The sequence below is a fragment of the Haliaeetus albicilla genome, chromosome Z (assembly GCF_947461875.1).
Source record: "Haliaeetus albicilla chromosome Z, bHalAlb1.1, whole genome shotgun sequence".
NCBI classification, from domain to species: domain Eukaryota; kingdom Metazoa; phylum Chordata; class Aves; order Accipitriformes; family Accipitridae; genus Haliaeetus; species Haliaeetus albicilla.
Genome location: NC_091516.1, coordinates 37,321,431 through 37,344,459, shown reverse-complemented (window position 1 = coordinate 37,344,459; position 23,029 = coordinate 37,321,431). Strand labels below are relative to the sequence as shown.

General features: G+C 40.5%; 1 protein-coding gene across 2 annotated transcripts in view; it reads left to right on the top strand.

Moving 5' to 3' along the window:
• ROR2 (receptor tyrosine kinase like orphan receptor 2) overlaps nucleotides 1-23,029 on the top strand; it is a 162,399-nt gene that overhangs the window by 136,051 nt on the left and 3,319 nt on the right. For both annotated transcript variants that reach the window (XM_069776897.1, XM_069776896.1), the window contains 4 exons: nucleotides 13,851-13,978; nucleotides 17,398-17,712; nucleotides 19,469-19,714; nucleotides 21,391-21,593. In XM_069776897.1, coding sequence (XP_069632998.1) covers nucleotides 13,851-13,978; nucleotides 17,398-17,712; nucleotides 19,469-19,714; nucleotides 21,391-21,593 — 892 coding nt within the window. The remainder of the gene's footprint in view (nucleotides 1-13,850; nucleotides 13,979-17,397; nucleotides 17,713-19,468; nucleotides 19,715-21,390; nucleotides 21,594-23,029) is intronic.

The following is a 23,029-nucleotide window of genomic DNA, read 5'->3' as shown; positions in this document are numbered from 1 at the left end:
GAGCACAACTGTCACAAGCCCGTGAAGGGATGCTTGCTGAGGTGCTCCGAGAGAAAGCATTGCCAGTGGGAAATACAGCAAAGGTTTCTGAAAGTGCAACAGCTTCCAGAAGTTTTTGACTTTCTCGTTTCGTTTGGTTCAGCAGCTTTCACAAACATTTATTTAGGATCGGATAGGATAGGATAGGATAGGATAGGATAGTTCCAGCTGGAAGGGACCTACAACAATCACCTAGTCCAACTGCCTGATCACTCCATGACTGACCAGAAGTTAAAGCATACTATGAGGGGCATTGTCCAAATGCCTCTTTTTAAGGCACTGACAGGCATGGGGCATTGACCGCTTCTCTAAGGATGTCTGTTCTAGTGTTTGACCACCATCTTGGTAAAGAAACGCTTCATAATACCTAGTCTGAACCTCCCCTGACACAGCTTTGAACCATTTCCAACCAATCCTCAGCCACTCCTCACAGGACATGCCTTTCAGCCCTTTCACCAGCTTTGTTGCCCTTCTCTGTATCCATTCAGGTACCTTAATATCCTTTTTTAATTGTGGGCCCCAGAACTGCACGTATGTCATGGTTTTACCCCAGCCAGCAAGTAAGCACCACGCAGCTGCTCACTCCCCCTCCGCCCCCTGCAGTGGGATGGGGCAGAAAATTGGGAAAAGAAGTAAAACTTGTGGGTTGAGATAAGAATGGTTTAATAGAACAGAAAAGAAGAAACTAATAATGATAATGATAACACTAATAAAATGATAGCAGTAATAATAAAAGGACTGGAATATACAAATGATGCACAGTGCAATTGCTCACAACCCGCCGATCAACGGCCAATTAATCCCCAAGTGGCAATTCCCCTGCCCCCGCTCCCCCCAGATGTGACATCCCATGGTATGGAATACACCATTGGCCAGTTTGGGTCAGCTGCCCTGGCTGTGTCCTGTGCCAACTTCTTGTGCCCCTCCAGCTTTCTCTCTGGTTGGGCATGACAAGCTGAGAAATCCTTGACTTTAGACTGAACATTACTTAGTAACAACTGAAAACATCAGTGTTATCAACATTCTTTGCATACTGAACTCAAAACATAGCACCGTACCAGCTACTAGGAAGACAATTAACTCCATCCCAGCTGAAACCAGGACAGCGTAGTACTTGAGGTGGTGCCGCACCAACACTGAATACAGTGGGATAATTGCCCCTTTTAACCTGCTGGTCATGCTGTGTTTGATGCACCCCAGGATGCGGTTTGCCCTCTTGGCTGCCAGGGCACACTGCTGACCCACATTGAGCCTGCTGTCCACCAGCAGCCCCAGATTCCTTTCTGCAGGGCTGGTCTCCAGCCATTCCTCTGCCAATTTATACTTGTGTCTGGCATTACTCCATCCAAGGTGCAGAAGCCGTAATTTGTTCTTGTTAAATTTTGTGCCACTGATGATTGCCCAGTGCTCCAATGTATCTACATCCCTCTGCAAGGCCTCTTGCCCCTTGAGAGAGTCAGCAGCACCTCCCAGTTCGGTATCATCAGCAAACTTAAAAACTGTGCATTTAACTCCTGCCTCTAGATCATTGCATTGATAAAAAAACTGAACAGAACTGGCCCTAGAATTGAGCACTGAGGAACATCACTGATGACTGGCCACCAGCCAGATGTAGCCCCATTCACTACAATCCCTTGAACCCAGCCAGTTCTTCACCCAGCACAGCGTATACCACCCCAAGGAATACATGCATGTTACTTCAGTCGCCAAAATAGGAAGAGTCTGTCTTTGCCCCAAGGTAAGAAGAATCTGTCACAGCAGCAAGCAGTATAAGAAAATACTGTTTCACACAGGAACAAATCTTCTATGCTTTCAGCAGGACTAGTGCAGTCTTTTTATTTTCTGCTGTAATAGGCTACAGTTTATTACATAAAATCATAGAATAGGTTAGGTAGGTAAAGACTCTTAAGATCATCGAGTCCAAACATAAAATGTTACATGTTACATAAAAACATATTCTTAACTGCTAAACTACACAGGAATCTGAAACTTAGAACAAAGGCATGCTTGCGGGTGCACTGTGTTAACAAAGCTAAAACTGTAGCTGCTTTTTGACTCTGAGCTGCTGTGGTGATATTCCCCATTGTTGGTAGCCGCAAGGTACCATGTTCATGCTCTGTTTGATAATTAATGTGGACAAGACAACCTCAGTGGGTAATGAAGTTTAGCTGCATGGTTTTTAGTTCAGAATTAGATTGAGGAGAAGAAAGAAAAGCAAAAATGTATTACAAAATCAATAGTTCCAAGACTCAGGCACTCCAGCAAGAAAGTGCAATGGGTGATCACTGTACTTTTAAATTCTCTGTCATTTAGACTGAGAGATATATCAGTATATACAGGATCTTAGTTTTCAAGCATTAAGAACTAAATGCTGAACTGCTAAACGTGGAGAAGCATTTGATTTCTTAATTGAGTTTTCTATGTGTTTTGATTCATGAAGAGTTTATTAATGTTAAGCCCGATTAGATTGATTTACAGAGCTGTGGTGCCGGTACAATTACTACTCACAGCCTATCAAGCTAATAATGTTTGCATAGCATCATGTGTGTGGCATCTGAAAATAAATTATAACTCTGACTTTGGAATTTGAGCTATTTTGCTTTGCCTGAGATACAATGCAGTATCCACTGTTATATTGTGGAAAGAGTTAAATGAAAAAAATGTGACATTCAGGCATTAATTGGTTATACATAGGGGAAAAAAAAGGAGAGGAGTCTTTAGAAATAAGGCCTGATAAACATTCAGTAAGTGGTTTTTAAGTCCAAAGAAAAATAAGGGGAAATTATCATTTGGGATTACATGAAGGCTGGATGGATACTCAGGCCTCCCAGCAGTTTTGGGTGCTTCAGGGTGCTGTGTCCTCAGCCCCAACAAAGGACAGCTGCAGAGCCAAAGGTTGTTCATTTCTACCCTCTTGAGTGGCTGAAGTGGGAGAGTGTCTGTTTATTTTTAATTCTTGAGAACTCCAGAGGGTTTGATTGGAACTGGCATAGAATTTCCTGTGCAGAAAAAGCTAATTTTCCTAATTTGGAAAAAATCAACAATCCTATTATGTGGAATTATGATGACATACTAGAATTATTTCATGAGTTCTGGATTCCTTAGCCATACCACCCAGATCTCAGTCACTGGAGCCAGCCAACAAGTGGATAGCACTAATAATAGACTGCTGCCTTCAGTGCAGACCAGCCCAGAAGAGGAGACAGATACTTACTCATCTGTTGACGGAAAGAAATGGTGGGACACAAAAAATACTAAGTTTTGCTCCAGATTTTGGAGGATCATGTGCTCTACTGGTGGTAGCCGTTTTATGCATCCTGACCTGCCTCTTCCTCCCACTTGCATAGCCCCTGTCTTCCTGGGCCCTCAGCAAACTCCTCATACCATTGCCTCAATTAACCTTAGGCGCTAGCCCTGACAAGGGTGCCAAGCAGTTTTTATTTTCTCACGCATGTCTGCAAAGCTTGCTGTAGACGGGATATTTGGAGAATGTATCAGCTACACTAACATAGGCTGGGCTGAGCACATGGATATGGAAATGACATAAAGGTTGGACAAATTTGGGTAGTGTTTCATGGGAACAGCAAAAGGTATGTTCCAGCAAGTCTCAGGTCTCTGCTGAATAGCAAGGCAATACAGAGGCATCACAACCAAATGGCTGCTCCTTTTCCTGATATTGGTTTAGGTTTGGGTTTTAATTTTTTTTTTTCCTAAAGATAAGAATGGTAATATTCTCTGGCCTCATTTTTTGAAACAACTATTTCTTTTGAAGTAAAAAAAAAAAAAAAAAAAGCTTTGGACTGTGGAAAATTTCAGCTCAAGTAAGTTCTACAAAGTTAGGAGCAGCTATGAAAACAGCCTCTAATATTGGGAAGTATTCACAAACTAACTTCCTGCAACATTGCCTAGAATAAGTAGCTCATATTCTGCCCATAAAAAGTAACAGAGAAGCTAACAAGTATTTAATATTGTTGCTTAGATGTTTTTAAAGAAGTAATTTAGTTGATGCTGGGGTTTTCTGATGAATGGAATATGCTAATTTTTCCTTAAGACTGGAAAAATTACTGTGAAACTGACACTTCAGTGTTATATGGTTATAAATAGTTGACGTTTCTGTAGTTTTAATAAAAATGGTCTGTGAAAAACTTTGAAGATGAACACTTGCATGTATGTATAATTACATAAGCAATTTATAGCGGATGCTATGATAATTTCTGGCTGTTTTACAAAGCTCTCTGCTATTAGATGTATAATCTCTGTGTTAGCTGAAATAGAAAAGCCACCTTTGTTATGTTTTAAAAAAAGAAGAGAGAAGAAAAAAATTATGCCAGTGCAGTTCTTTTCAATTTTTCATTTTCTCAGATACTTTCATAAGTGATCACATTTTTAATGGCATGGTGAATGAAAATGACATTTTAAATTCTGAAACATTTTTAAATTAATAACAGTTTTTAACCACTTTTTTTTACAAAAATGTCTTAACCTTTTAACCTCTACTAAAAAGCTAGGAAGCACTTCGCAGCAAACTTGTATTTCCCATCATTCAAGAAAAAAAACAAAACGGAAGGCTTGAGGCACTACCATGGGATTTGGGGTTTTGTTTTAAATTATACATTTGTCTTTCTTGTAACTTCCCCTTCTCTTTGGATTTGTGTAACTGGCTGGTTTTTTGACCATGCTTTCTCAGTCTTTTCCTCTCAAGATTTTCTACCTCCTACCTGTCATCCTAGCATAGGTATAAAATTCCATCGATGGATTTTAATGAACTGAACGATAACATAAAATTTCTGTTTGTGCATAAAATCTGCCTGTGCATGCATAGCTACCTGAAAACTTTAAGGATTTTTTTTTGAAAAAGAATTTATTATACCATGCTTATCCCTAGTGGCTTTTATGGAGTGAGGTGAGGGTTGACACCAGGCCAGGTTGGAGCAGCCTGGCAGGAGGTGGGCTGCCCTTCTCTCACCCACTCCCAGGGGTGAGGAGGGACCCCTATCCCCAGCCCAGCCCCCTTGGTGAGGCCCAATATCCCTTCCTTCTTTCCTCCCTCCCTCCCTCCTGCAGCATCACAGTCATCAAAGCTGCCCTTCGCTCCTTCTTTCTCCCCTCCGCGGCTTTCCCATCCACCGGGCAGCTGACGTGGCCCCTTAGCTCTGCCTGCTCAGTCGCGTCCCTCCTTCAGCGTAGCACAGCAGCCCAGGTGGAGCCCTCCGTCCCCTGCGCTGACCCCAGGGCACTGGCAGCCCCACTGCCGAAGCCCCCTCTGGGCCGCCTGGGATGCCAGCTGCCAGTTCTGTTGCTGCCTGGATACAGCAGCAATTACAATGACATTTTCAGCTGGTGGACTCTTCCAAGACCTTTTTGGAGCTGACCTGTGTGTGCTTACTCAGGGTGGCATGGCAGGAGGAGGAAGGATAAAAGCAAAGAAGAATTTTGCTCTCCTCTGGCAATGGTGGGGGGAATAGGGAGCTGCTTGTTAGAGGCTCTTCAGAGGGCTCATTGGCCCTGCTCTTTTTCCTTGGGGATGTCGGAAGGATACGATTTATTAGACAGTCGTAACACACTGAGGGGGATAACTTGCCTTAAAAAAAGGGGTTGGGGAGGGAGACTGATAATGATTTCTTTGGTGAGTGAGAAGCTGGAATGCTGCATGGCTAGGTCCATGTTCTCGTATGTTGCAATTAGTTTTCTGAAGGTTTTTTTCTTTCCAATTCTTCAGTAACCCTGGTTGTAACAGAGACGTTTCTGTTAAAAAACAGACTTGCAGCCTTCCTTGGATTGCCAGCTGACTCATCTGATTTCAGGATTTCATTCCAACATGCTTGACACCTATGAAAGCAGAGGGAGAATTTACAAAAATGTCATTTGGGTGAATTGAAAGAGAGCATTTGTAGGTAGAAGTAATATGAGATCATCCGTTTAAAGTTACATGTGGTAATCAGAGGATTATGGCTGGTTATACCTCCAGGGACAATCCTCTGTTCCTTGCAGAAATTCAGGACATCGGTGTCCTTCTTTAGCTTTGCTTCTTTGACTGTTTTACCCAGGTTACTGTGGTAAGTGCCATCCTACCACCCACGTCTATATTTCCGTATGTGATTACTGTACTTGGGAACAGCAACAGGTTTTGGTACACTGAAACCTTTTCTAAATATGTAGAGCAATAATAAATATGTGAATGCCTATGATGCCATCAAACCACAGCAGCTTGTAGTTATTATCTAATGAGCATCCTGCCACAGTTTTATATGTTCGGTTCTTTCCTGTATCTTTGCTAGTGAGGTCTGTGTGTTTTTCTTGTTATAAGAGTGATGGAACATGATTCTGTGGAAGAAAGGAAGGCAACACCATTTTCCGTTGATTTTATCCACTTAAATAATTGATCTTTTAGCAAGGACACAGCTCAGCTAGGAGTGCTGACACCCACTTAAGGCAATGCCTAGTGAAAAGAATAATTTGGTTTGTGATTCATTGAAGGCATATGCTTAAAACTTATTGAAGTCCTCCCCCTTTCTTGTGCTTCAGTGATTTTTTAATACCTTGCATTAAAAACATTCTCCTTTCATGGTAACATCGGAATATATGTTTAAAACATTATTTGGACTATGTATTAGAGACAGACTTTGGAGCCCAAGTTTTGTGTTTAAAAATACTGATTGTGGAAATAATTGCAATAGGCTAAAAATAAGGTTGTCTAGAAGTCGCTATTTGACAAACAACTTTTCTCTAGTTTGTCACAAACACTAAGTCCATTTGCAGCTGTCTTTTTACTAATGACATTTCAATGAACTGCTTAATCTATTACCTGGCTTAAAATGGTGTCTCAAATCTTATGATTAACATTAACAAATTCATCATTTAGTAGAATCAGTAGAATAAAGATCAACTGTTACTTTTTACTGATCTTAGACATTGAATCTGGACTTTCAGTTCACAATGTACTTTTCTAGGCACTAGATAAATATTCAAATCAAATGCAGCACGATTGCTCTGTTCAGTAAATGTGACTTCACGCACATTTTTTTAGGGATTCTCTTATGTACTACTTTTCAGATAAAAAGCACAAAAATAAATGCTATTTGTTAGTATTTATCTAAGTTATATGCTAGACGTAAGGGAATCATTTGCTCAATGAGCATCTGGTAGCAAAATTCACGGGCCATATCTCTGCTGAGTGTAAATTGTCATAGGTCCATTGACTGCAACTGAGCTATGACTATTTATACAAATTCCCCTGCCTGTTAGTTTTTCACTTTTTAACACTAGAGTCCCCTTCTTTTCTGATACTATTTATTACATTCTTTTAGTGTATGGGAAAAGTTTTTACATCCCTCTTGTATTTTAGTGAAGTCTCTCTTTGAGGTGTTAACTACTTTGATGGGTATTTTCTGATATCCCAGGAGCACTGATCTTTAGACGCAGGTGAAGATGTGCAAACAAATGATTTTATGTGCCGGAAAGGTGGGTTATTTGCAGATAAACCTTTGGTCAGAGAATGAAACTGTTTGTTCAGAGCACAGATACAGGTAGGGCAGGAAGCCTGCACCCTTCTCCTGTGACATGGGCACAGGGTACCTCCATCCAAGCAGGGGCCTGATGCAACAGTGAAGTTATCCCTGCCATCTTTGACTTCTTGGTTTCAGCAGGCAGGACACAGATGTGCAGGTGTGGGGTTTTGATCTTTTATGATTTGTTGAGGTTTTCCTGTACACCTGGGTTTTTCAAACTTTGCTAAAACCTCCAATCCATTTATGCATGTTACTGAATTTCTGCCCTGTATGTGCAGAAGTTATGGGCGATGTCAGGAGCACCTGGCATTAGCTCAGCCGTTCTCAATGGATGAGTAGTAATAGTTCAGTCAATACTGGTTTTGAAAAATCCCGTTGTTTTCCTCCATCAAATATTTATACTTCTGTTGCCTTGAATGTCAGTACTAAAACTTCCATTGATTTCCTGTGCACAACAGGAGACCTATGAGATGGAGCAATTTTACAGCTTATTGTAACTATTATTTTAAAAGGCAACACTCTTGACGGATTTTAATTCATGGTGAAACAAGAAATTGAGTGTTTTATTTTATATTTTCCCTGAAAGGTAAATATGCAAACCTGACTGGAAAATACCAAGTATTTTTCTATAGTAACATGAATATAAATTCACTATGGTTTTGACAGGAGGCAAATTTTATACATGTGATACAACATATGACAAGGGTAGTATGTTTCTCTTCTCTCAGATCTTCTCTGTGACCTCTTTCAGTGGGAGGGAGTGAATATTTGGAGATGTGAACTCATTTTAGCCATCAAAAAGTGATTCCCTTGTGAGTCGAGTTCACTCCCCAGCACTATGACATGGTACTTGTCAAGAGTAAAAGTAACAAATTACAAGGGCTGTAGTGCGGGATTATAAGAGGTCCTGACTTTGAGATGCAGTATAAACAAACCATGAATACATATGTATATTGAAAACAGAAATTCCTGATTTTTTACTGCTGCCCTTTATAATGCCCTTCCTACAAGTCAGAGTGATTTGTCTCTTTGATTAAACATAAACCCTTTATTCCTTTAATTCTTTGTATTGCAGGTCATTTAACTTGTGTGCTTTATGTTTATGAAGTAGCCACACACCAGGCTAAATTAACTCATAATCTGAAATATGCTGCCTGTCCTTTTCTGTCTGATTTTACTGTCCATCACAATCATTCTCTTTACACAGCTTCTGCCATCAGTTTTCAAGCCATAGCTACCAAAAATTCTGAGACTTTCCCACAAGCCCAGTGACTGTACACCAAATGTTGTATTTCTCCACCCATAGCAAATAGGAAGACACAAATCATTTGTCCTTTCCTTCATCTGTCACTGTCTTAACTGTGGTTTTCTGTGCATTTGTCCTTGCTTTGCCACTCCCCTTGTAATGGAATATGAGGAGGAGTTCTAATATCCTCTCTGAGCATTAAACTGTTTTTAATTAAAAGCTGTTTAATTCCTGGACAATATGAAGGGGGGTCAAAACTTCATGTTTCTTATTTGTTGTGGAAAAATTCATAGGAAATTTTAACTGCACTTAGTTTGCTTGTGGGAAACTGCTGTAACAAAGTTTCTACTATGTTTTTAAAAATTAATGTCTGGAATATCCTGTTATATTCTATGAATTGGCTTAGTATCATTTACTTTGGTAAGGTGTAAGCTGAGGATATATCTCTCCAAATAACTTCTAAATTTATTATTTGAATATATTAAAATAAATTATTCTCAAATTCTAATTTTAAATAACATTTCTGTTCATTTTATTACAAGGGTAGGTTGGTAGGGTACTTTTAAATTTGTTGGGATTTTTAATGTATTCAATCAAAAGAAGTTTTCTTTTTGAGTTTTCTGGGGGATTTCCGAGCTTCTTTTTATGGCTGATGCACAGTGTTGTGTCTCTTCTATTTTCAGGAAAATAGATTTAACTTACAAGTTTCTGTTGTCTTTGTAAGTTAAGTTTGTGGGATGCAGTCAGAAAAAAGGTATCTTAATAGCAAATAAATTTCTAGTACCTCTCAACTTTGCTTTCAGAATTCCCTTGTGAACCCTTGCTAAAGATTATTATGCCTTCATGTGTTTTCTCTATTTTTCAGCAAAACCATTAGGTCTGCTCTCACTGTGTTTTCAGGGACACCAAATACATGCTGGAAGTTCTGATCAGACTTATGTGCGTCACAAGGTGATTTTAGGATTGAACAGTTTCCATGGTTGCCTTTTATTTACTGGGACTTTTTGTTTCATGTGCCCTCTGGACTGTTCAGCTGTGATCATTGCATACAGTAGATTAGATTGTGTTACACAGATACCACATAGTGTATTGTGCCCAGATGTATGCTTTCAGCATTTCAGATCTTCTATTAAGAAAAGCGTCTTTGTTTCCTAAGTATTTTCTGTTGTAGCCTTTTTTCAGTGTCCTTTCTGTGTCACATGTGAAATTAAAGTAATGCTTAGTGTGAGGATGGGGGTGGTGATGTTCAGTATGTTTTTGCAGCACATGCAGCATGCCAAGAAATCTCTCCATATACTTCTAGAGCAGATATCTACTTTATGAAAGTCTTGCATGACCTCCATCTAGAGAGATTCCTATTCATGCATGCTGGGTTTTATTCCTATTGGGTGGGGCCTTGTTCTTCCAGTGCTTCCTTTATAGACCCAGATGTCCCTGGAAGTTATGATTGCTGTCAGTGGGAGAAGATTGAACTGGCACCGTACCACTGAGACTGCATCTTTCTTCTACATTGTTTGTTTCGTTAATTCTCCATTTCATACAGAATTCTTCTGCCCACAAACCTGAAGGCAGACTGTGTTTAATCAGGTGGTGCAGTGCATGTGTGACAAGTAACTTGTAAATATCTTATCAGTGCTTGGTTCTTTAAGATGTGTCCAGATGTGGTAAGCCTGGTCAATCTTAGAGACACCCCAGGTTGTACATAAAAGTAGTATTGGTGTTTTGGTTTTATTTGTATGTGCCCAAAATAAAAGATTCTCCTGCTTTAGCTTTATATTAGAAAGGCTAGTTCTTAACTTTATTGTTGAGGCAGATCACCTTATGGGCCTAGAAAACTAATGGCATTCATCCTAACAAATGGAAGTTGGGGGTTTAGGAATAGAGGGTCTGTTTAGTCAGATTCTTTGTGATTTTGTTTCTGATTCCAGACTCTGGTCAAACATCTGACAAGTAGCTCAGAGGAGAGTACTCTCAGTAGGATAATATACCTTACCTCCACTCTGATTGAGTGCTGAGAAAATTCATGTTCCAGGTGCACTGTCTTTGAGACTGCCCTCCAGCAAGGGTGAAAAAAGAAGGTCAACACTTAGGATGTTCCTGACTCTGTTTTGTAAAAAAAAAAATAGTTATATAAAAATGGAAGAAAATCCCTAGAGAGAAAAGGTAATGCCATCTTGAAATATTCAGAAAGAAACAATAAGGAACAAAGGTAAAAAAGTACCTACAGCGGTTAGCTTGTAAGATCTCTGCAAGTGGAACAAATTGAACTCTTCTGGATTCCTCTTGTGGAGTCAGATTTCTGCTTTTACCAGGGTTCTTGATCAGAGCAGACTTTACAGCTCAAGCAGCAGGAAATTGAAGAGTCAGTATTTCTGCCTATTTTCAGCAGCTTTTAACTCTTGCTCTGATCAGCAACTGAATTGCTGGCATATGGTTTGGAGCATGAATCAAAGCTGCACATGGTTCCAAAGACTCCTGTTTGAACTGAGCATGATGCCGCTTCTGCACTATTTTATCAGATTCCCCCCAGGTTGCTTGTTGCGGATGTTTTGCCATGTGCTGAGTGTACATGTAGCCGAGGCAAAGACTAATTTATTGCTGCCACTTCTGCAGCTTTGTTGAAATCAACTGTTTTCCTAAGAAGACTAATGTAATTTTGTCCCCTTGATCACTAGTACTATTGAAACTGTATTCACTGAGTTTCCTGACCTGAGAAAGATGTATGTAGAATAACAGCCCAGCTTCTGTCAGAGTCTCTGACATCAGGTTACTGTTTACTTTTGCTTGCATCCATGGTAATGGTCATATCCAGTTTAGTTTAATCAGCAGTTGGCTATAACGTAGGAGAGGGGAGCATATGTGTGTATATATAGTATCTAAGCTGTATTTAGAAGTTCTTGTCAGAAATAAATAAACTGAGCTAAGTAAGAGATCACACTGCTTTTGTCACCAAACCCATGCTGTTTGGAGTGCTATTTTTTATAGGGTTGGTTTGGTTTTTTTGGGGGGGGGGGTTTGGTGCTGGCAAGAGAGCCCTGCACTGAGAGTTGAAGTGTGAGGTACAGTTTCAGTTAGATATATTGCAGGCTTTGTTCTGCAGGATAGGAGTATGAATTTACTCTTGAGAAAGAGGTCAAACAGAGGTTTCATGTTCATTCAGCTCCTTATGGGAATTGCTGACTTCCTACTGAGGTGGTCAAGGATCATGAAACAGGCACAGACAAAATCCTTTGATATTTTTGTCCCTTCAGGCATGATGGAATTGTTGCAAAATTAGAGGGTTTGTTATGAAAGAATTTCACTGCAGGAATTAATTGATCCTGAAAGACTCCTCCTTTACTTCATCCACCATAATCAAAAACTTACATATCTTTGTGGAAGCAGAACTTTTTTCAGAGTTTGTAGACAGAATGTTGCTTTATGAATATTTAACAATCATACTGTGATAGGAAATAAAAGCCAGATCTGGACAACAACTGCATGAGACACTTCATATCAGCATGGTTTATCTAGCAGCTGTGTGATGGATCAGGTCCTGTTACGTCATTGTCTTTCTGGGAGGAAGGGGAGAGATGCTGCTCAAGTGATGATCGATGGTTCCAGCTTTTGGCTACACTGCATGGACAGTCCTGCCCAACCTTTTGCTGCCGAAGAGTTTATACTTTAAGAAATAGTGGTAACATTTCCCTGAAGAGATGAGCTTTATCAGGGAGACACAGCAGAGTAAAAGTGAAAAGAGGTTCCTAAGATAGAATAAGACATCAGAAATAACAGGCTGCCATCGCCACTGCGTAGAGTGATGTGCTCATCATGGATAGTTGTTATCAGGCAGCAGGTTTTTGCGCTGATTAGGCCCAGCTGAAGTTATGTGGTTTTACATGTAATCACTGACAGTTTTGTCCTGCTCCTGTGGCACTCCAAGGAAGGGTGAAGGTACTTGTAAGGGAAGTGGAACCATGGGTGACCAAAACAGGAATTGATATCCAGAGATAATAAAGTACAAAGTGCAGAAGATTATTGAATTAATACTTGAAAAATCACTGGTATTGGAGAGGTACCTCAGGCTTTTGAACTGACTGTTTAGTTACAAAAGGTGATTAAGGTTTTGGGTGTCTTAGGATTTCTCCAGAGTCATGGTTTTCTACATTATGTTTTACGCCTCTTATGGCCCATCATGCAGTGAATGACATGATGTGAATCCATCAGGCTAGTGAATTCTAGCACAGAGGCTGTGCCGTGCCAGAGGAAACACATGGCGTCCTGGATATTGACTCTGAGGACGCTTTCATTCTGAAGACCCTTTTCAGTGCTCAGACAGTTACGATCTACAGATCAGCTCTGTGTTATTTACTGGGGCTTTGGGAATGATGCATTGAACCACTGAGCCTTTAGGCCAGTGCTTTTACGCCAAAGTATTTATGTTGAAGTAAGGGAGTAAAATTTGGCCCAAAGCCTCATTGTGCTGACAAATGTATTAAAATGTATGTTGGAAGAGGAATTTGGCATTGACTCTGAGTAAAGAGAAGAGGAAAAGAGGTTAAAACCTTGATTACTTTTTATTCTGTTTACCTAATTCAGAGTTCAAAATTATTCTGTTTTAATTAAAGCTTGGCGAGATCTCTTCTGCTGTTCACTACAGGAAATGAAGAAAGGGAGAGAGACGTGGGAGAAGAGAACCTACTGTGTGCCTAATTGTACTGGGTGCAGCTAGATGCCAAAAATGCATGGGGACATGTTACAAGATCTATGTTTCTGTCTCAGTCGAAAGGCGTTTTAATAGATTCATCTGTCAAATCCCATTACCATTAGCATATGATTTTTAAATTAATCTTGGGATTTGGTTTACTTCTTTCTCTAATGAGCTATTTACAGGGTGCCTTGTTAATACTTCTAAGGTAGTGTAGAGAGAATTGGAGGAGAAAGCTGCACCTGGGGAATGGAACAATTTCAGATTTACAGTCTTTTGGGGTTTTCTGCTTTTCTAAGAATTAATTTTGTAAAAATTCATCAGGGACAGCTAGACATCTGCTTATAAAATCCTAACCTGTCTTTTGCAGAGAAGATTACCATGAAGATGGGTTCTGTCAGCCCTACAGGGGAATTGCGTGTGCACGAATCATTGGAAACAGGACCATTTATGTGGACTCCCTCCAGATGCAAGGGGAAATTGAAAACCGAATTACTGGTAAGCTTATATATCTCTGTAGCAGGGCAAAAAACATCCATGAAAGTATCCAATTAAAATATAAATAGTGCTATCACCCTTTTTAGTTTTATTGGTCAATGACTAAGACATCCTTAATTAAGGTTTAGAGGAGGTGAGCCAGTTTCCCATTTGTGCTGTTAACAAAATTGGGAGCAAGGAAGATAAATATCTGCTGTAATGTGTAGAAGCTTCTTCCATGTCCTTGAGTAAAATGTCAGAGCATTAACTTTTTAACAACTTGGAGTTTATACTGGAACTTTTTGCATGATGGATGCAAAAAGAAGATTTTTTTTTAAAAATAATTTTGTGAAGTAACAAAAAAATTACTGATTTTTACTTTCTTGAAAAGTGTATGGTGGCTTTTCTCTTGGGTTTCCTTCCCTATTGCATAATCTTGGCAGAGTCTGGATTTCACATTTATTTATATAAAACAAGAGTTGACCTTCCTGTGCTCTGCCCCTGCTGATTGTTTCTCTGATCATCATTTTGGTACAGAGTCACAAACATGCATCCAAAACCTTAATGAGTTTTAATGGGCTGTACATCAACATGGGTTTTCTTCACTGGACCTCAGTTTTAGCTGACATTAGCAACTGTGACTCTGATATACACAAGCAGAGCAAGTGAATGAATCCATGAAATAAAGCAAACTGTTTATTGTAATATATGGCCAGTTAACTCATTCCAGCAGGAGCTCATTTGCATCTGGCCAGATATGGCTAACTAATTTGATCTGCAATTTTAAGATAACTAGTTGCCAAAAAGAGTTTCACTTCACCTGTCCCCTCTGTCTCCCTAAAGATATTACATTAAAGACTCATTGTCAAGCCAGAAATCCAGGTCAGGTTTTTTTTCTGTTCTTGAAATAGCAATCAGATTCTGGGACCGGCAAAATCCAGGTGTTGACCTTTCCCTGTGCAGTAACAACTCATTCCCTTCCCTCCTTTCTCCTGTGCTCTGTTGTAATTCCAGCCTCTTTTACCATTATGTCATTAATTAATACAGACTAATGATACCATTTTTTTCTACAACATAATCTCTATCCTATTTGGATGTTTTTCAGCAACATGGAAATGTTCAGCTATCTGAAATAATTAAATCTGTAACTCCGTGGATTAGGTCTATAATGTCCTTCTAAAAATAAATAAACAACCAAAAAACTGTGATATCTTCCAGAAAATGTTTCTTGATCAAGTTATACTTGTTTCTGGAATATACAACATGGACATTCACGACCTGGCTGCTGGATGCCTAACATCACTGATTATTGGTTAGATTTCGGAGGCTGGGACTCTCTATCCTGGAGTGGAGGAGAATTTCTGATGGAATCATTCTTTTTTAGGAAAACTCTGTGAACGACCATGTAGAGCTGCCCCATGCCTAGCCAGGTGGTAATGATAATCCATTAATAATCTTCTAAGTATATACATCTGAAAGACATACCAAATGTCTTATGCAAAATAACCCTGAGGACTTCACAGCATACTTGGTTCTTAAGAGTTTTCTTGTATGTGAAACAAGTATTGCAAGACTGGGTGTTCTCTGTCCGAATGATGGGGTATTTTTGAAATTGCGGTAACTTGTTAGATTAAAAAAAATCTGCTATATAACTGCTGCTGAGATTTTGCTTATACTTTTGCCCATACTTCCTAAGCACAGTTTTTGGTGGAAGGTCTTTGTGCTTAAGAGCTGTAGGACGTTCAGGGGAGTCTGTGCGTGGGAAATGGTGACACCTACTGCCCGACGCCAATAACATTTAACAGGGTTACAGGCAACTTCTGTGGGGAATTTTCATTCCAGATTTTCATTTCCCTGCTGTGCTGATGTGTGAAATGCATTCCCTTTGTCTCTATGACCCCTGGTGCTGTTCGGTCCTGGCCATGTGGTTAGGTGAGAGTTGCAGCCTTCTATTAAAAAAAGAAGGACGTTTCTGGAGAAAAACTTGACACATGACTTGAAAGACTGGAGGACCAGCAATAAAGAGTGCATGGACCTGACCCCTGACCTGTGGATATGTGTGGCTAGCAATGTCTTTGCTGTGCTGTTTAATATCAGTTTAATAACTTAAAAACCCCTTAGATGCCACCACACAGTCCTGCTGGCTTTTGCATCTCCCATCAAAATAAAGACATGGTTGTGAATTGTGCACACTTTGCTCATGCTGATCTAAATTCTGTAATGCCTTCACAGAAATTAGTGTGGTGTTTCAAATACCCAACAGTGACTGTTTCATTCATCCAAGTTTATTTTTTCCCTGTTAGTCTTCAGGACAAGCACGTCACAGCTGTTGTTTGAGGTCTGATACCATGCTTGCATGCAGTGTTCCCTATATGACTGATAAATGGTTATATTATTGTGTTAATATTCTTGTATTAAAATAAGCAAAGGTGTAAACAGTACAAAGGGCTGGAGCTGGGGCTGCTTGCTGCACGTGTGGTGTTTAGGAAGAGGCAGGAGACTCCCTGATAGCAGGTGGCAGCAGGAAGTATATGGTTGAAAGTAGGGAGCTGGACAAGAGGCAAAGAATTGATCTGTAGGTTGTAAATAGACTGCTGAATGATTTGGAATTGCTCATTTCCTTTTTACAGTGTGCATTAGTGGAATGTGCAGTCTAGTAAGCCTCACTCACAAATGACGCTTTCCAGTGTGGGAATGAATGTTCCTACATTTAAAGCTTGATTCATCCCCAGTACATGATGAACATGCACATTTGTCTTTTTTTTGCAATGTGTAAGAAAACTGGCAGATAAATGTTAGTGTGTAGATGCTGAGAGCTGAAGGGGAGGATTAAGCTCCTAATTCATTATGACATTCATCTTATTGTGATCAGTATGCTGAGATTGATTACATTCATTTTTCCCAAAACTGCTGCCTGTTAGGCTTCTCATGTCTATTAATAGCAATATCTCCCCAAATACCAATGGCACACTTCATTTTGCCTGTCAAGACTTGAAAAACACTTGTCTTGTTTATTGATCAAAATGTCTACAGAAGGGAGAAGCTAGGTGATCCTCGTTCAGATTTTACCTAATTTGGCACTTTGGAAATTCATGTCAGCATCCTGGCAGGTGTGTCTTGCCTTTGCTCCGTATCCTTTCAAGTTAAAATTAGTCAAGCACCAACAGTTTGCTCAATGCTAGTCACTTGGGTACATTCCTAAGAACCAAGGTCCTACAAGCTCTGTGCAGACGTCAGAGGGACACTGGGATGCTGGATTTGCTGTCTGCATTTGTCAACTCTCCTTTGCAGCAGAAATGAATTCATTTCCCCACTGCTCGGTAGGCTTTCAGATGCTCAAGAAAAGATGAAAGCTGTAAAAGGCAAATGACATGAAAATTATGTTGTTTCTCATGCTTTTTGTGCATTAATACATAAGCAGTATTTTTGTTCCCTTCCAGCTGCATTTACCATGATTGGCACTTCCACACATTTGTCTGATCAGTGCTCACAGTTTGCTATACCATCGTTCTGCCACTTTGTGTTTCCCCTGTGTGATGAGCGCTCTCGGACCCCTAAGCCGCGGGAGCTGTGCCGGGATGAATGTGAAGTTCTGGAGAACGATCTCTGTAGGCAAGAGTACAACATTGCTAGGTCAAACCCCCTCATCTTGATGCAGCTTCAGTTGCCTAAGTGTGAGGATCTCCCACGACCTGACACCTTGGAAGCTGCCAACTGCATAAGGATTGGGATCCCTGTGGAGAGACTCAGCCGATGTAAGTCTGGGTGTTTCATCACTGGGAAAAAGTAGAGTTTGTTGCTTCCTCAGGTTGGGTCTGAGACACAATATTTTATCAGTCATTCTTTTTCTAAAAGAAGTACTGCTATACTGGATGTTACTACTTTTTATCACGTTAATACTGACCACAATTTTGCACTGTTGTAAGGTATAGTTAGGATGGCGAGACAGTTTAAAGGATGCTGCTTGGTACTGAAAAGGGTTATATTAACCACCCTGGGCTATAAAACTCTGTGTTCACACAACCAATTTGACTCAGATTAGCGAGGGGCAGCAGTGTGTTGCAGGCTTCCCTTCCCACAAGCCTGCCCCCATCTCTGGCTCAGTCCTTGCCTTTCTGGATGAGTCCCCCATACAGCTATTTCTGACTTCTGTTTACCTATCAATAAACCTCGAATAGGCTCTGGAAGCTTCACTGGAAAAATCTGTTAAGAAATTAAACATTTAATGTTCATTCTTTCTCTATGGAAATCCACAAGAATATTAACCCTGTAAATCAAACATGGAGTGTAATTGTCTTTCTTCACTCACACAGGATGGGTGAAAACATTGATCTCGCTTACATGAATTTATATTTGTATCCGGGAGTAGAAGGGCTGTTCCGTTGTCAGTAATTATGTGCTGACACTTTTTCTGCCTACTCCGTTTCCTAGCAATTAATCACCATCCCCTACAATGTTCAACAAGGAAGTTCCAACAGACTAAAGATGTTTAATGTTCAAAGTGTGATAAGATTATTCTGAATATCCATTGTCTGAACCCATAGCTAGGAGCAGGGGTCATGGCATATTGGCGGACATGGAAGACTCTGCGCTAGTAAGGCAATAACCTAGTGTAGCTTCAAAGACAATGACAGAGACAAATCAGCCAGGGAAGAGCTATCAAACAAAAAGAATGAGAATAAAAACAACAAAAAGTCTGGCTGAAGTAGTTCATGGTCCTCAGAGCCAGTGGTTCTCCCTCTGGTGGAACAGCCTCCATGTGAATACCCTGGGGATGTGGAGGAAGGGCTTTGAGAGAGCTGGATTCCTGAGTTCTGGGGAGGGGAACTCAGAAAAGTGGAGAAGCTAGTGTTGCAAATGTGCAGGAAAATGCATTATTCAGTTCAGGTGATACATATGAGAGACAAGCACTCAAGAAGTGTGAAGAGACAATAGCAACAAAACAGAGAGATAATAAAGATAGGAGGTCAGCAGGTATGAAAGTGATGTATCTAAAGAGAAGAAAAGCCTGAATCCCTTCTTTCTAAACAAGAAAAGAAGGAAAAATTGGCAAGGGGCATTAGGAAATGCAGCACTAGTTTCTCTAGGAAGTGAGCAGTTTGAGGAAGACAGGAAGATTATGAGAAATAAAAGTGACAGGAAGTTTACACTGTTGGCATCTGAAGACTTTTCCTGAAGTAAAACTCAGATCTCTAATTTAGTTTAACTTACCTTGTCCTGTATCAAAAGGTCCATCCATGCTTCTTAGTATCAACTTGCACCCAGAGTTACCAGATATTGGTATGTATAGCCATAGAGCTGAGACGCTCAAGAGCAGAATCCAGATATCTGGGTGTAAGAGTACAGATACCTGCAGAACTGAAATTTCAAAACCCACAGCTTTCATTTAAATCCTGAAGTACCTAAATTCAAGTACTTTTTGCATACATGGTCTATGCACTTCAACTTTTTGGTCTTGCTGGACTTGATTGTTTTGTTATTTGCAACGTTTTGTCAAACTCTGTCTTGCAGATCATCAGTGCTATAATGGTTCTGGAGCAGACTACAGAGGGACGGTCAGTGTTACCAAGTCTGGCCACACTTGCCAACTATGGGACTCCCAAAGTCCGCACAACCATGATCTGACAAGCACACAGTTTCCAGAGCTAGGTGGAGGACATGCATATTGCCGAAATCCTGGAGGTCAGATGGATGGGCCCTGGTGTTTTACAAAGAATAAAAACGTACGCATGGAACTGTGTGACATACCTTCTTGTAGTATGTATTCTCTTTCTTTTTTTCCCCTACTACTGTCCTGAGTCCTGTGTGATTTTGAATTTTCCCTATTTTTACAAGTACAATTCACTTAAGGTGGTTATGCTTTCAAATGTTTCACTTGCTATAATGCGGCACCCTTATCTTGTGTTGTAGGTATTTAATATTTTCTGGAGATCAGAGCTTGTAACTGAGATAGTGACACTTTTTTGTTACATATTGGGTGCTTAAGCTTAGATAATAATTAACGATGATTTGTAGTTTGTATTCTAATTTGTCAAATGCCAGACTTGATGTACTTATCACCTGTATGTATTTGGTTTGCTCACCCTATATATTGCTTTAGCTCTGTATGGCAACTTGCAGGCAGCAAGGATTTTCAGATCCTCTAGAGGGAGATAGAGCACCATGCTTGGTTGGAAGGAAACCATGTGGCGTGCAGAAGCAGAGACGTAATAAAACAGATGATCTTATCAGAAAAGTCCTACACTATCTGCTAGTGGCTCTGTACTGCACAACTGACAGCAAAAATAAAAAGCACGCAGCTTAATACTGTCCCACTCACTTCCCTGTATTGGCACAGTCTTCAGTCTAGAGCTGTTACAGTGGTGACAGTCTTTGGACACGACAAAGCAGCTTAGTACTGTGCTTCATTAGGAAGAAAAGCATGTTTCCTGCAGCAACAGATGTATCATGGAAGCCATAAAAGAGGTTTTGTTACAGATTGCATGGATATTTAAGAGCACTCAAAATTGACATGAAATTTTTTAGTTACTTCACTTATTTACAGTAACATGATTTGACATTTATAATATATTTCTATGTTGCATGTAACATGGTGTAAAGATAACACTGGGATGTGGTTGTGGTGAAAGCAGCAGCCACAAAGAGCAAAACCACGACTGCAGAAAACGTCCCAGGCTGTTCCAGTGAACATTTTGGACATCATTATGCTTTCCTAGAGTCTCTAAGTATCAAGAAAAAAGCACTTTAGGAAGGTTCCAGAACAGTCTTATTAAGTGTATGGTTGGCTCTTTCATGTCTGTCTCACTGTAAGATAAAAGCACTTTAATTCTATTAAGTACAGAACAAATAATATCTCTGCCAGTGAGAAGTGAGATTTATTTTATTCTAGGCAGAAATAGTACCAGTGGAGGTAAAAAGTGGGCAAAGTGCTGATGAAATGGCTGAAGTTGGGCGAGAAGGCCAGACTGCAATGTTGTCCTGTGGTTTATCACATTGAGTTCACTGCTTTATATACTGTGATGAAGACTACTCACTTGCTTTTTTTCCCCTGAACAAGATAATGCAATGATACTCTGGCCTATGTTCTGCAGTTTCCACAACCAGAAGCCTCAAAAATAAAGTGAAATAAACCACATACTGTTACAGTCAACACATTAAATGTGGGGCTCCTAGTTTGTCATCATACTGCTAGTTGCTATGTCCATTCAAGTTTCTTTGGAATATTTAATGGAAGGTTATGGAGAAGGGGAGATGGTAATGTGACTTCTGTTTTCAAGCTATAGGAGTTTATGTTTAAAATATAGCATTAAAATATAGTATTAATAATCATACCGTAGTTTGGGGGGTTGGATTTGTTTGGGGTTTTTTTTGCTTTACTATTGAAGGTATTAAAAATACATATTGTAAACAATGAACATTTCTGCACCTGACAGGTCCACGTGACAGCAGTAAAATGGGAATCCTCTACATCCTGGTTCCCAGCATAGCCATCCCTCTGGTTATTGCCTGCCTTTTCTTCCTGGTCTGTATGTGCAGAAACAAGCAGAAGGCATCTGCTGCTACACCACAGCGCCGCCAGCTAATGGCATCTCCTAGCCAGGACATGGAAATGCCACTCATTAATCAACACAAACAGGTATTTTTTCCAGAATTTGCTTAGGCCACGTATTTCCAAGGTGTCGTGATTTTCAGTGTCTCGGGTTGTCAGTGTTAGAATTGAGCTGTGTTCTAAGGGACCTAATTTTCGTACTGTGCTGGCCATCTGCTTCAGTGAAAACCAGGTCTCACACTCACTAGCTGTATCTCAAAATCCTGGCCTCAGGCAACAGCTTTCAGGACAAAGTATTTTATGACATTTGTCCTTACCTGTCAATCCCCATTCTGCCTGTTGTCTTACTGACTGGAAGTGTTATTTCTGATCCAGTCTTCAGCCTGCAGCTCATTTTCGCTCCTGGTAATGACGCGGACAGTTTGCTTGTTTAAAGCAGAATGCACAGTGGGATTTCTTGTCTAATCCATCGGCTCAGTCTGCTGGTATTCTGAACCACCACCGAGTGGGGAGCTGAGCCGGGGTGCAACATGTTTCTAAGGCTGTGTATCACAAAGGATGGTGAAATGAAAATGGCTTTGAACTTCTGTCTACAGATCTCAGCTCCTGCATACGATTTTCTGGGTCAACTAACTGATCTCTGAGCTAAAATCCTGTTCAGAGCTAATGTTGAATTTCTAATCACAGCATTTACAAGATGCAAGCTCTAAAAAACAATGCTCAACTTGAAACAATTGGCAACATCTGTTCAGAAACTGTAGAATATTTGCAGAATATTACTGGTTGTAACAAATTGCATTGATTTTGTGTGGTAAGGGGGAGGTTTAATGGCTGAGTGTGGGCTATGCTGGAAACTGCCTGGTCCAGACCACAGTCTGTTGGCCACCAAAATCAGAGCTTGTTCCCAAATCACCTGTTAAAGCCTTTTTCCAGCCTGTCCTGCTCCCTCCTGCTGCAGTGGCCTGTGTGTGAAGCTGTGCCGGCTTCATCTGGCTTGGTCAGAGACTCCTCCAGCCCATGCTGGTCGGGATAGACCCATTAGATGACCATCACAAACTCCCTTGCTTTCCCTGCCAGCTGCAGGAGGGAGGCTCTGGGGGTTTCTCACTTTTGGCTTTGCCACCTTTTCCTTCACGTAGCGGGGAGAAATTCCTTCTTCCTTCTGCTCCCCTTCCACCCCCTTCTTCATCAGAGCTAGTGTGAGGTTTCTCAGCAGGGGTACTGTGTACTGCTGCCCACAGGCAGGGGCCATTCCTATAGTGGAACAGAGGAGAAAGGGCATATCTGCTACTGCAGAACCGAAAGAGACAGGGTTTGTTCCTCCTTCTGCTGGAAGAGATGTTTCAGTTCATCCCAAGGCTGCCACCTCCTCAGCCAGTGCCCACAGCTTTTCTGACAGATCTCCAGTGGGCACCTCTGGGTTGATCTGTAGGGCAAGTGCACCTGCAGTTAATAGATGTCATTGTTTGCCAGATTTACTCTGAACCAATTATTCCTTTAGCTTGCAGAAAATATGATTGCTC